This window comes from Salvelinus namaycush, chromosome 25 (genome assembly GCF_016432855.1).
Source record: "Salvelinus namaycush isolate Seneca chromosome 25, SaNama_1.0, whole genome shotgun sequence".
Classification (NCBI taxonomy): Eukaryota; Metazoa; Chordata; class Actinopteri; order Salmoniformes; family Salmonidae; genus Salvelinus; species Salvelinus namaycush.
In genome coordinates this window covers 36,257,079-36,271,622 of record NC_052331.1, presented here as the reverse complement: position 1 = coordinate 36,271,622, position 14,544 = coordinate 36,257,079, and the positions used below count along the sequence as shown (strand labels likewise).

General features: G+C 42.4%; 1 protein-coding gene across 1 annotated transcript in view; it reads right to left on the bottom strand.

Moving 5' to 3' along the window:
- LOC120020685 (rho GTPase-activating protein 29-like) overlaps window positions 1-9,464 on the bottom strand; it is a 72,253-nt gene extending 62,789 nt beyond the window's left edge. The window contains exons 1-3 of the mRNA XM_038964389.1: window positions 9,270-9,464; window positions 7,791-7,991; window positions 2,065-2,208 (exon numbers count right to left, since the gene is read on the bottom strand). Of these exons, the coding sequence (XP_038820317.1) occupies window positions 2,065-2,208; window positions 7,791-7,991; window positions 9,270-9,291 (367 nt within the window). The 5' untranslated portion in view covers window positions 9,292-9,464. The remainder of the gene's footprint in view (window positions 1-2,064; window positions 2,209-7,790; window positions 7,992-9,269) is intronic.
- Between the last annotated feature and the right edge of the window lie 5,080 nt (window positions 9,465-14,544).

Below are 14,544 nucleotides of genomic sequence, written 5' to 3'. Positions count from 1 at the left end.
TTTGACCATGGCGTATAAGGGTAGTAGTGCACTACTTTTGACCAGGGCCCATAGGGGTAGTAGTGCACTACTTTTGACCAGGACCCATAGGGGTAGTAGTGCACTACTTTTGACCATGGCGTATAAGGGTAGTAGTGCACTACTTTTGACCAGGGCCCATAGGGGTAGTAGTGCACTACTTTTGACCAGGGCCCATAGGGGTAGTAGTGCACTACTTTTGACCAGGGCGTATAGGGGTAGTAGTGCACTACTTTTGACCAGGGCCCATAGGGGTAGTAGTGCACTACTTTTGACCAGGGCGTATAGGGATAGTAGTGCACTACTTTTGACCATGGCGTATAAGGGATAGTAGTGCACTACTTTTGACCAGGGCCCATAGGGGTAGTAGTGCACTACTTTTGACCATGGCGTATAAGGGTAGTAGTGCACTACTTTTGACCAGGGCCCATAGGGGTAGTAGTGCACTACTTTTGACCAGGGCCCATAGGGGTAGTAGTGCACTACTTTTGACCAGGGCCCATAGGGGTAGTAGTGCACTACTTTTGACCAGGACCCATAGGGGTAGTAGTGCACTACTTTTGACCAGGGCCCATAGGGGTAGTAGTGCACTACTTTTGACCAGGGCCCATAGGGGTAGTAGTGCACTACTTTTGACCATGGCGTATAAGGGTAGTAGTGCACTACTTTTGACCAGGGCCCATAGGGGTAGTAGTGCACTACTTTTGACCAGGACCCATAGGGGTAGTAGTGCACTACTTTTGACCAGGACCCATAGGGGTAGTAGTGCACTACTTTTGACCAGGGCCCATCGGGGTACTTTTGACCAGGGCCCATCGGGGTACTTTTGACCAGGACCCATAGGGGTAGTAGTGCACTACTTTTGACCAGGGCCCATCGGGGTACTTTTGACCAGGGCCCATCGGGGTACTTTTGACCAGGGCCCATCGGGGTACTTTTGACCAGGACCCATAGGGGTAGTAGTGCACTACTTTTGACCAGGGCCCATCGGGGTACTTTTGACCAGGGCCCATCGGGGTACTTTTGACCAGGGCCCATAGGGGTAGTAGTGCACTACTTTTGACCAGGACCCATAGGGGTAGTAGTGCACTACTTTTGACCAGGACCCATAGGGGTAGTAGTGCACTACTTTTGACCAGGGCCCATCGGGTACTTTTGACCAGGGCCCATCGGGGTACTTTTGACCAGGGCCCATCGGGGTACTTTTGACCAGGGCCCATCGGGGTACTTTTGACCAGGGCCCATCGGGGTACTTTTGACCAGGACCCATAGGGGTAGTAGTGCACTACTTTTGACCAGGGCCCATCGGGGTACTTTTGACCAGGGCCCATCGGGGTACTTTTGACCAGGACCCATAGGGGTAGTAGTGCACTACTTTTGACCAGGGCCCATCGGGGTACTTTTGACCAGGGCCCATCGGGGTACTTTTGACCAGGGCCCATAGGGGTAGTAGTGCACTACTTTTGACCAGGACCCATAGGGGTAGTAGTGCACTACTTTTGACCAGGACCCATAGGGGTAGTAGTGCACTACTTTTGACCAGGGCCCATCGGGGTACTTTTGACCAGGGCCCATCGGGGTACTGGTACACTACCTAAAGATCTTATTTTCTGAACGATCAACAGTACAGAGTCGGAGAAAACCAAGTCATATCTTCCAAGACCTAATCAGACGTGTGGATGAGGTGGCCTGTATGGTCTGACGGTAAGAGCCGCAGACCACGGCATATACACCAGGGGAGGCTGCTCAGGGGAGGACGGCTCAGGGGAGGCTGCTCAGGGGAGGCTGCTCAGGGGAGGACGGCTCATAACAATGGCTGGAACAGAGCGAATGGAAAGATTGTGTTTGATACCATTCCACTATATTCTGCTCCAGCCATAAGCACGAGTGTGTCCTCCCAAATTAAGGTGGAACCAACCTCCTGTGATATATAACAGTTGAAATCCGACCCAGTGCCCTTTGACTTGAACTCTCCTATCTAACTCAAATAAATAAATATATTTTGATTTATATATATATAAAAAATGAAAATATGAGGATACTAACCTTTGACCTTAGCGATGACGGTGCCAGCGGCCCTGAGGATGTCTACAGAGTTGAGGGTCTGGTGTTTGCCGATGACAGACTTGAGCACACGCAGCAGCTCTGCCAGCCTCTCCTGTACCCGCTGAGGGAGAGCATCACGTGACTCTGGAAGAGGAGGACAAAGAGACCTGTCAAGTAAAAGCTTTTAACAGAATAGAGACGATAACTTTTCATTTACGTAGTTGTCGTAGCCATCCTGGCTTTCGGGGGGAAAGATGAGAAAGAGAAACAGAGTAGAGTATTGACATCAATTAAAACATAGGAACGAGATTTGAATTTGAAACATTAATAATCGCACCACTAACACTGGCAGCTGCATCATTCAAGGCCATAGAAGAAGCCGTTGTTCCCCACTGAGAACCCTATAGGACGTGATCACCATCAGCCTGTTAGGTCTAGTGCTGTGTTCACGTGTCCGGGAAGGGGGGGGGGGTGATCAGAGGAACGGCTTGTTTACTTCTGAGAAACGACTTCCCGAGCGTTCACGTGCTCAGAGCTCGGTAAGAAACACAAGAACCATTCTCACTATTGACAGTTGAAATCGCGGCCACGTTTGTTGCTATTTTCAGTGGTTACGTGACGTCAAGAGTTCAGCATGTGGGAAAGATCGGGGTCCAGAGATCGTACCAGAGTTTCCGAGTTGAGAGTGTCGTTTGCGTGCATTTTTCTCCCAGTAAGAAGTTCATGTTTACGAGTTCCAGACATGACGTGAAAGCGGCATAAGTGCTTTAGAGCGAATTACAGTTTGAATTTTTGACAAGACTAGAAAAAGGTGTTAAGCTTGGAATTTTGGCAGCTTGTAATTTTACCACAATAGACTCTAGGCTACATAGCAACCATATACAATCTGATGTATAATCTGCAAGTTAAATCAGAACTATGACGGGTTACATTGTGACTCTCATTGTGTTAGTGTTTACTGACACCCACATACGAGACAGCAATAACGTAGTTAGTATGTCATGAGATGCAGGCATCTGTCATGTTCCTGTCTCTGTACTGGGGTTGCGTAATACAGGAAACTACAACAGTCGTGGTCAAGAGAAGCTGCAAGGTCCGTTTGTGATGCAACTGTCCTGTTCCACTTTAGTCGACAAGTTAAAAAACTGGCTTTGTTTTACATTTCTTTCATTTAAAACAAAACAATCTCGCTGACAGAGCAACAAGTGACGATTAAGTTCAATAATGATTGGCCTCATTTGTGCCAATCAGGTGATAGGCTAGTACTTATACAGACAAAGGGTAGGCTATTCCATCTTTCACTATGAACAGTATGACAGATCTCCTCTGAGTTATCCTTTCACCATGAACAGTATTAAGGATCACCCCTGAATTTTAACAGGGTTGTTGACAGCTACCCAGTGGGCAGAAACAACTGAAAGGGCATGTTTCCTTGTCTCTGTGTGGAGTAAATCAGCAGTGGGTCTTGATCTTGCGTCCCAAATAGCACCCTATACCCTATATAGTGCACTAGTTTTGACCAGACTCCATTGGGATCTGTTCAAAACCACTATGGAGAGAATAGGGTTCTATTTGGGACAAGCCCTATAGCTTGGTAAGAGGAGTAATGAGTAGTACATTTACATTTACATTTTAGTCATTTAGCAGACGCTCTTATCCAGAGCGACTTACAGTAGAGTGCATACATTTTATTACATTTTTTACATACTGAGACAAGGATATCCCTACCGGCCAAACCCTCCCTAACCCGGACGACGCTATGCCAATTGTGCGTCGCCCCACGGACCTCCCGGTTGCGGCCGGCTGCGACAGAGCCTGGGCGCGAACCCAGAGACTCTGGTGGCGCAGCTAGCACTGCGATGCAGTGCCCTTAGACCACTGCGCCACCCGGGAGGCTATAGTAGCCTAGTTCTATAGTAATCTGTTGTGGGTCTAGGGATTGGCACCAGACAGCAGGTGAGTTCATGTCTGAGAGTATCACCCACTGTTTAGGACTGACTGACGATATGATACAGCGCCTTGCAAAAGTATTCACCCCCTTGGTGTTTTTCCTATTTTGTTGCATTACAACCTGTCATTTAAATTGATTTTTATTTGGATTTCATGTAATGGACATACACAATCTAAGTGGCACATGATCTCAGTATATATATATATCGGTTCTGAAAGGCCCCAGAGTCTGCAACACCACTAAGCAAGGGGAACCACCAAGCAAGCGGCACCATGAAGACCAAGGAACTCTCCAAACAGGTCAGGAACAAAGTTGTGGAGAAGTACAGATCAGGGTTTTATTATTATTTTTAAATATCCAAAACTTTGAATATCCTACAGAGCACCATTAAATCCATTATTAAAGAATAGAAAGAATATGGCACCACAACAAACCTGCCAAGAGAGGACCGCCCACCAAAACTCACAGACCAGGCAAGGACGGCATTAATCAGAGAGGCAACAATTAGACCAAAGATAACCCTGAAGGAGCTGCAAAGCTCCCCAGTGGAGATTGGAGTATAAGTCCATAGGACCACTTTAAGTCGTACACTCCACAGAGCTGGGCTTTACGGAAGAGGGGCCAGAAAAAGTCATTGCTTAAAAAAAAAAAAAATAAGCAAACACATTTAGTGTTAACCAATAGGAATGTGGGAGACTCCCTCAACATACGGAAGGTACTCTGGTCAGATGAAACTAAAATTGAGCATTTTGGACATTAGTCAGTTAAGAACAAATTCTTATTTACAATGACGGCCTACACCGGCAAAACCGGACGACGCTGGGCCAATTGTGCACCGCCCTATGGGATTCCCAATCACATCTGGTGGTGATACAGCCTGGAATCAAACCAGGGTCTGTAGTGAGGCCTCTAGCACTGAGATGCAGTGTCTTAGACCGCTGCGCCACTCTGGAGCCCTGTACTAAGCCCATTGTAGCTAGAGGTAGGCCTATCAATTCTTACAACATGATACAGAAAGAGCCCCGCCCCCTCTCACACCAAGCCCCGCCCCCCTGTCACTCAAGGAGAGAGCAGTTTCTCGACCACGTGAGTCAAGAGAACTTTCTTGCCGTTCCCTCTGCATGGTCAGATGGATGCAGAGAGATGTTGGTGACAAGGCTTTCCACAAGCCTTCTAGGGTTACACTATTAGTTTGTATCCTACTGTCTGCTAGTTTGTCTTTTCTTAGCAAGTTGTTGTTAGAAATAAATTGTGTTAGCCGCTAATGCTAATCAATCGTTAGTTAGCTGCAAACGTAGCTAGCTAGCGAATACAGCCTGGTACCAGTGCTGGTGTAGACCTAGATAAGCACGTTGTTTGTGCAATGGTATCTTCTAAATCAGAGAGGAATAGGTGAAGAACGAATATGTTAGCTAGCTATATGGAGGTAAGAAAACATAATGTAACATCTAATTAGGTTCACCTGGAAACATGACCAACACTTTGGTTCCTACCCTGTCAATAACTCCTCCGTTGTCATGTCAAACAACAATGTTTTCAAGATGCTGCACACGATATTCCAACTCTAGAATTAAAATAATCATTCTATTTCCATAATTCCAACAGTTCACCAAATAACTAGCCTTAGATTTGTGCCCATATTATGGAGCTCTGTGTAACAGTGTGGAAATTATGATAAGTGCAGAAATGTATAAATAATTTTTGTTTGGAGTTGGATTGAAACAGTATAAAACATTGAGAATGGAAAAAGCCCCATTGAAATCACTTATACTTTATGTGTTGCCTCTAGATCAGGGGTGTCAAACTCATTTCGCATCGTGGGCCACATACGGCCTAGGGAGATGTCAAGTGGGCCGGACCATTAAAATTATACCATACTCTGCTATAAATAACCAAAATATCATGTCTTTCCTTTGTTTTGGTGTAAAGAAGCACAAGAACATTAGGAAAATATTGAAATTTAATGAACTATCCTTTTACAAAACATTTCATGAAACACCTCATATTTCCTTAGACATACAAGTTCAGCCGCCTTCATCATGCATCGTTTAACAAAGTCACCGTCGGAATACGGCTTCGATGCTAATGCTATTTCGCTAGCAATTAGGTAGCTGGCTTTTACCGCTGCTTCACTGACTTCTCGGCTCTGGATGAAAGTTGACTGCTGTTTCCTCAGACCCGCCAGCAATTCGTTAATCTTATCTCTTCTCAGTTGTCCTTGCAAGCCGTCATATTTTTCGCTGTGATGAGTCTCGTAGTGGCGTCGAATATTATATTCCTTCAATACCGAAACTTGTTGCAAACACACCAAGCACGAAGGTTTTCCGTGCATCTCTGTAAATAAATAGGACGTGGTCCATTTTTCTTTGAAAATTCTACACTCCTTATCTACTTTTCTCCGTTTGGATAACGACATTTTGGCTAATGAGGGTGTAGCGGAGAGGTAGAGACCAAGGTATTAACAACGTCGTAACAAGCAGCAGATGGCGCATTGATACCGTCTGCTGTTTTCAGTCTGTCTCAGTGATGCAGCTTGTCTTCTACTCTGATGGAAAGAGTGCGCCCCTTAGCGGATAATCCATGAATTGCAGCGAATTAAAAATATTAATTCCATGTCTTTTATGCATTTTTTCCACTTTCAAATTATCCTGCGGGCCTGATCGAACCTCCTTGGGGGCCGGTTCCGGCCCGCGGGCCGTATGTTTGACACCCCTGCTCTAGATCATCAAGCATATTTATAACTTTTATTATTAAAAAACAAAATACCATCAAATTTAGTGATATGATATTTTGGCCATATCGCCTAGCCCTAAATTGCACGAAAAAAATGGTTTTCAAAGCAACTACTGTTATTCTAGCAACATATAGGAGAGTCACATCTTTCTGGGAGTATATCGTTTATTTATCACCTCCTCAATATTGAGTTCACGGCAGTTCACGGCACAACCGGAGTAGGCTATGTAGTATTGTTTTGATGCGACCGCGGAGCAGAGCGTGACAATTTGTGGAAAGTTTTTGTGGGACATTACATTTACTGATAGAATAATCAATTAACCTACATGGCTATATAGCAACAAATATTATATTTCAAATTAATCTAGATAAGTGTTCTGAAGTTCCCACTTCCTCAGGTGGTGAATAATATAGCCTAGGCCAATATGCAAATATGTTGGCACATTAATCTCTGAAGAGCAAAAGTGTATCTGATCAGTCTGGATCATATTTTGACAGGTTGCACATCAAAATATGAATCATTCCCTGGATATTAGATGAAGTAGCTTGTCTAGAGCCCTGCACTAATGAAAAGTAAGAACATGTATTGTTGTATTTAATCATTATCGTGCAAAATTGTTATATTTATCGCAATGTGACGTTTTGGACCTGAGTCTGTGGAATCACTGACCCAGCGGACAGGACAAGGGGATAGATGAGAGAGCTAAGCTAACGTTGTACCAGCACAGAGGTTGTCGACCCTCTTCAAGAGCTGACATTCAACTGGTTAGCTAGCCTGACTGGAACAAGCTTTTGTTATAACTTTTGTTATACAGACAGAAAACACAAACATCAGTTATTCTGTGAAACCTTGGCACGAGGTAGGTTACTGTAGTTAGCCTAAAAACCATGATAACCAACCAACCAATCACCCACCCTGCCACACACTAAGTACTAGTACTGAGTACTGTAACTTCCTTTCTGGTCTCACCATATAGGTTGCTATTTGGTTCAAAGTAGTGCACTAAGTAGAGAATAGGGTGGCCATTTGGCACTGACTCACCTTTAGAGTGGCAGGTTTCTTTAAGGCTGAGCAGTACGTCTGCGAACCTCCGCACGTCGTTCAACAGCTGCATGACGTAGTCCGGATCCACCCCAGGCGCTCCTACCACGGTGAACCCCAGCCCCATACTACCCAGAGGGTTAGTAGTCCTGGAGCTCCGGACCATGTCCCAGGTCTTTGTTGACCCAGCCGACGGTGACCCTGTGTGGGGGTTGGAGAGGCGAGACAGGCCCTGGGTGGAGCTGGAGCGATGCTGTTTGTTCTGTTTAGTATTATTCTCTCCTCCTCCACCAGTGTCACTACTCTTCCGTAACATCCCAACGGGTCACTGCCACTGGTTCTAGCCCGGTGAAACTACCTAGAATATGTTACAGGCCACTGGGCTGTGTTACACCTCATGTGGGTGGTCCAGACCGGTCCCGGATTGGGGCCCTGAAAAAACAGAGGCTGTGTCCTTTTATTTGTTTGTTTTACTACATTTCAAATGTTATTTGCCTTTCTTTTCCTTTTCTATCATATCACATGTTTGTTTTGTGTGTAAATACATTTATAGATAACTTCTAATTGGAGAAGATTGAGCTTGTATTAATAACATTAAGATAAATACCTAGCCAATTACCAGGGTTGGGTAGGTTACTTTCTAAACGTAATCTGTTAGTTACTAGTAACTTGTCCAAAATTGTAATCAGTAACGTAACCTTTGTATTACCCAAACTCAGTAAATGTAATCTGATTATTTTCAGTTACTTTCCCCTTAAGAGACATTAGAAGACAAAAAGAATGATCCATCAAACGCATTTGGTGTGTCATCATAGTAGTCTTTCGGTCACATTCGCTCAGGTGGAACAAACTTAAAACATGCCTCTTTTTTCAATGCTGAATTGAAGGTCATTATGAAAACTTAAGGTGTCATAATGTATTTTTTTTCTTCCAGCAAGCATCCTTTCTGAATTTAAAAGTCATCCAAAGAGTAATTATCTAGTTTTTCCAAACGTATCTGTAATCTGATTACAATGATTTTTGCTAGTAACGTAACTTGGTTACATGTAATCGGTTACTCCCCAACCCTGGTAATTACAGTGCAGTTCCTAAACATGTCACATTGTTCTTACAGCTGTTAACGTTACACCTGTAGCGTTAAATGCATTTGTTTTTAAGGCGACTGTAAAACAAACGACACCCGACAAAATAGACTACATTTTACATTTTAAAAAAAGAAACAGCTGCTCCTAACGTCAGCAGCCACTCAACGTCAATTTCTTTGTGGAATTAAAAGTAAATGATAAACCTCTAAACCAAATTACATTATCCAAAATGCAATTCATAATTGTGGCTAACGTTAGCTAGTTAGCTTGAGTTTTGAACAAATCTTGACGTAGGCTAACGGGCATCACAAACACTAACGTTAGCTAGCTCGAATCGTGCGCTAGCCAGTAACGTTAGCCTTTCTTCTTGCTATCAAAAACAACATAAACTCACCTGACTTGTACTTCAATGGCATTGCAACCAAAATTCTCAAGAAACGTTTTCATAAAATCCGCCCTCCCCCCCCAAAAATGAGAAAATTCACATCTTTCGGGGAGAAGAATAGCTTCGGTCGTGTGTGTGTGTTTAGCAATGGGTTTTGAGCTACGCTACGTGTTCACAACTCTCGCTCTGCGTTCACAACTCTCCATTTACAAGTCCAGCTTCAATCATGTGACTTTGAAAACTACTTTTTCACTGGCAGACGACAAACGCTTCTTCTATCAACGCTTATATCTACTGTGCTTCTAGTCTTCAACTCTGAAATGTTTTTATTTCACACCGTGAACCGCGACTGCCAGGTGATGTTATTTAAATAACTTTTTTAACTAGTTAAGAACAAATTCTTATTTTCAATGACGGCCTATGAACAGTGGGTTAACTGCCTTGTTCAGGGGCAGAATGACAGATGTGTATCTTGTCAGGTCGGGGATTCGAACTTGCAACCTTTCGGTTACTAGCCCAACGCTCTGACCACTAGGCCACCCTGCCGCCCCAAATGCCTTTATTTTACACCGTGAACCTCGACTGCCAGGCGTTGCTATTTTAAATGCCCTGTAAATAAAGTGTGATGTAGAATATGCAGTAATCATTACTGAGTTACATAGCGTAACATAACTGCGGGAAGTAGGGGGTGCTGAGAGTGAAGTCTGAAATTTAAAAAAAAATCTGAAATTAAAAAATATATTATTAATTCAATAAAAATAATTCACAAAAGTACTGGGCCTTTACTAGTCCTGTATTAGCTTACCACCCTATCTTCTAATAACGGCTTTGTGAGTGTGTAAGTCACTTTAGTAACACTGTCTGTAATCAAATAACGCATTTTAGTGAACCACACAAATAGTATACTGTAGCCTATTACATGACTGTTAATGTGCCATTTTTGTCAAATGCGTCATGTAGGCCTATGCAGCTATAATGTACAAACGAAGTATGTCTGTATTTTGTTGCTATGGTAACTACACTGAACAAAAATATAAACGCAACATGTAAAGTGTTGGTCCCATGTTTCATGAGCTGAAATAAAAGATCACAGAAATGTTCCATATGCACAAAAAGCTTATTTCTCTCAAATATTGTGCACACATTTGTATTTCATCCCTGTTAGTGAGCATTTCTCCTTTGTCAAGATAATACATCCACCTGACAGGTGTGGCATTTCAAGAAGCTGATTAAACAGCATGATCATTACACAGGTGCACCTTGTCCTGAGGACAAGAAAAGACCACTAAAATGTGCAGTTTTGTCACACAACACAATGCCACAGATGTCTGTGTTGAAGGAGCGTGTAATTCAAATCAAATGTTATTTGTCACATGCGCCGAATACAACAGGTGTAGTAGACCTTACAGTGAAATGCTGAATACAACAGGTGTAGTAGACCTCACAGTGAAATGCTGAATACAACAGGTTTAGACCTTACAGTGAAATGCTGAATACAACAGGTTTAGACCTTACAGTGAAATGCTGAATACAACAGGTGTAGTAGACCTTACAGTTAAATGCTGAATACAACAGGTGTAGTAGACCTCACAGTGAAATGCTGAATACAACAGGTGTAGTAGACCTCACAGTGAAATGCTGAATACAACAGGTGTAGTAGACCTCACAGTGAAATGCTGAATACAACAGGTGTAGTAGACCTCACAGTGAAATGCTGAATACAACAGGTGTAGTAGACCTCACAGTGAAATGCTGAATACAACAGGTGTAGTAGACCTTACAGTTAAATGCTGAATACAACAGGTGTAGTAGACCTCACAGTGAAATGCTGAATACAACAGGTGTAGTAGACCTTACAGTGAAATGCTAAATACAACAGGTGTAGTAGACCTCACAGTGAAATGCTGAATACAACAGGTGTAGTAGACCTCACAGTGAAATGCTGAATACAACAGGTGTAGTAGACCTCACAGTGAAATGCTGAATACAACAGCTGTAGTAGACCTCACAGTGAACTGCTGAATACAACAGGTGTAGTAGACCTTACAGTGAAATGCTGAATACAACAGGTGTAGCAGACCTTACAGTGAAATGCTGAATACAACAGGTGTAGTAGACCTCACAGTGAAATGCTGAATACAACAGCTGTAGTAGACCTCACAGTGAAATGCTGAATACAACAGGTGTAGTAGACCTCACAGTGAAATGCTGAATACAACAGGTGTAGTAGACCTTACAGTTAAATGCTGAATACAACAGGTGTAGTAGACCTCACAGTGAAATGCTGAATACAACAGGTGTAGTAGACCTCACAGTGAAATGCTGAATACAACAGGTGTAGTAGACCTCACAGTGAAATGCTGAATACAACAGGTGTAGTAGACCTCACAGTGAAATGCTGAATACAACAGGTGTAGTAGACCTCACAGTGAAATGCTGAATACAACAGGTGTAGTAGACCTTACAGTTAAATGCTGAATACAACAGGTGTAGTAGACCTCACAGTGAAATGCTGAATACAACAGGTGTAGTAGACCTTACAGTGAAATGCTAAATACAACAGGTGTAGTAGACCTCACAGTGAAATGCTGAATACAACAGGTGTAGTAGACCTCACAGTGAAATGCTGAATACAACAGGTGTAGTAGACCTCACAGTGAAATGCTGAATACAACAGGTGTAGTAGACCTCACAGTGAAATGCTGAATACAACAGCTGTAGTAGACCTCACAGTGAACTGCTGAATACAACAGATGTAGTAGACCTCACAGTGAAATACTGAATACAACAGGTGTAGTAGACCTTACAGTGAAATGCTGAATACAACAGGTGTAGTAGACCTTACAGTGAAATGCTAAATACAACAGGTGTAGTAGACCTCACAGTGAAATGCTGAATACAACAGGTGTAGTAGACCTTACAGTGAAATGCTGAATACAACAGGTGTAGTAGACCTTACAGTGAAATACTGAATACAACAGGTGTAGTAGACCTTACAGTGAAATGCTGAATACAACAGGTGTAGTAGACCTTACAGTGAAATGCTAAATACAACAGGTGTAGTAGACCTCACAGTGAAATGCTGAATACAACAGGTGTAGTAGACCTCACAGTGAAATGCTGAATACAACAGGTGTAGTAGACCTTACAGTGAAATGCTGAATACAACAGGTGTAGTAGACCTTACAGTGAAATACTGAATACAACAGGTGTAGTAGACCTTACAGTGAAATGCTGAATACAACAGGTGTAGTAGACCTTACAGTGAAATGCTAAATACAACAGGTGTAGTAAACCTCACAGTGAAATGCTGAATACAACAGGTGTAGTAGACCTTACAGTGAAATGCTGAATACAACAGGTGTAGTAGACCTTACAGTGAAATACTGAATACAACAGGTGTAGTAGACCTCACAGTGAAATGCTGAATACAACAGGTGTAGTAGACCTCACAGTGAAATGCTGAATACAACAGGTGTAGTAGACCTTACAGTGAAATGTTGAATACAACAGGTGTAGTAGACCTTACAGTGAAATGTTGAATACAACAGGTGTAATAAACCTTACAGTGAAATACTGAATACAACAGGTGTAGTAGACCTCACAGTGAAATGCTGAATACAACAGGTGTAGTAGACCTCACAGTGAAATGTTGAATACAACAGGTGTAGTAGACCTTACAGTTAAATGCTGAATACAACAGGTGTAGTATACCTTACAGTGAAATGCTGAATACAACAGGTGTAGTAGACCTCACAGTGAAATGTTGAATACAACAGGTGTAGTAGACCTTACAGTGAAATGCTGAATACAACAGGTGTAGTAGACCTCACAGTGAAATGCTGAATACAACAGGTGTAGTAGACCTTACAGTTAAATGCTGAATACAACAGGTGTAGTAGACCTTACAGTGAAATGCTGAATACAACAGGTGTAGTAGACCTTACAGTGAAATACTGAATACAACAGGTGTAGTAGACCTCACAGTGAAATGCTGAATACAACAGGTGTAGTAGACCTCACAGTGAAATGCTGAATACAACAGGTGTAGTAGACCTCACAGTGAAATGCTGAATACAACAGGTGTAGTAGACCTTACAGTGAAATGCTGAATACAACAGGTGTAGTAGACCTTACAGTGAAATACTGAATACAACAGGTGTAGTAGACCTTACAGTGAAATGCTGAATACAACAGGTGTAGTAGACCTTACAGTGAAATGCTAAATACAACAGGTGTAGTAGACCTCACAGTGAAATGCTGAATACAACAGGTGTAGTAGACCTTACAGTGAAATGCTGAATACAACAGGTGTAGTAGACCTTACTTACAAGCCCTAAACCAACAATGCATTTTTAAGAAAATAGAGTTAAGAAAATAAAGTTACTAAATAAACTTAAGTTTTAAAAAAGTAACAATAAAATAACAATAACGAGGCTATAAACAGGGGGTACTGGTACCGAGTCAATGTGTGGGGGTACAAGTTGGTCACGGTAATTGAGGTAAGTTGGACCGCAGAGTGAAGGGAAAGCAGCCAACAAGTGCTCAGCATATGTGGGAACTCCTTCAATACTGTTGGAAAAGCATTCCAGGTGAAGCTGGTTGAGAGAATGCCAAGAATGTGCAAAGCTGTCATCAAGGCAAAGGGTGGCTACATTGAAGAATCTCAAAAATAAAATATATTTTGATTTGTTTAACACTTTAACACTTTGGTTACCACATGATTCCATATGTGTTATTTCATAGCTTTGATGTTTTCACTATTATTCTACAACTTATAAAATAGTAAAAATTAAGAAAAACCCTTGAATCAGTAGGTTTGTCCAAACTTTTGACCAAACTTTTCATATATATATGTAAAGAACGATGTGTAAAGACAGAATGGACAGAATATGAATAGAAAAGGTGTGTACAGCAGTAGTTATATAGGATTTGCCATGACTAGAATACAGTATATACAAATAAAGTGGGTAAAACATTATGTAAACATTATTAAAGTGACCAGTGTTTAATAAGGCTAGGGTGCAGTGTTCGGAAGTTCGGATGAATGACATGCCCAATGTAAACTGCCTGTTACTCAGGCCCAGAAGCTAGGATATGCATATGATTGGTAGCATTGGATAGAAAACACCCTGGAGTTTCTAAAACTGTTAAACTAATGTCTGTGAGTATAACAGAACTGATATGGCAGGCAAAAACCCGAGGAGAATCCATCCGGAATACTTTTTTAAGGTCACAGACCATTTCCATGCTACCCTATGGGAAAAACAAATAGATAGGACCC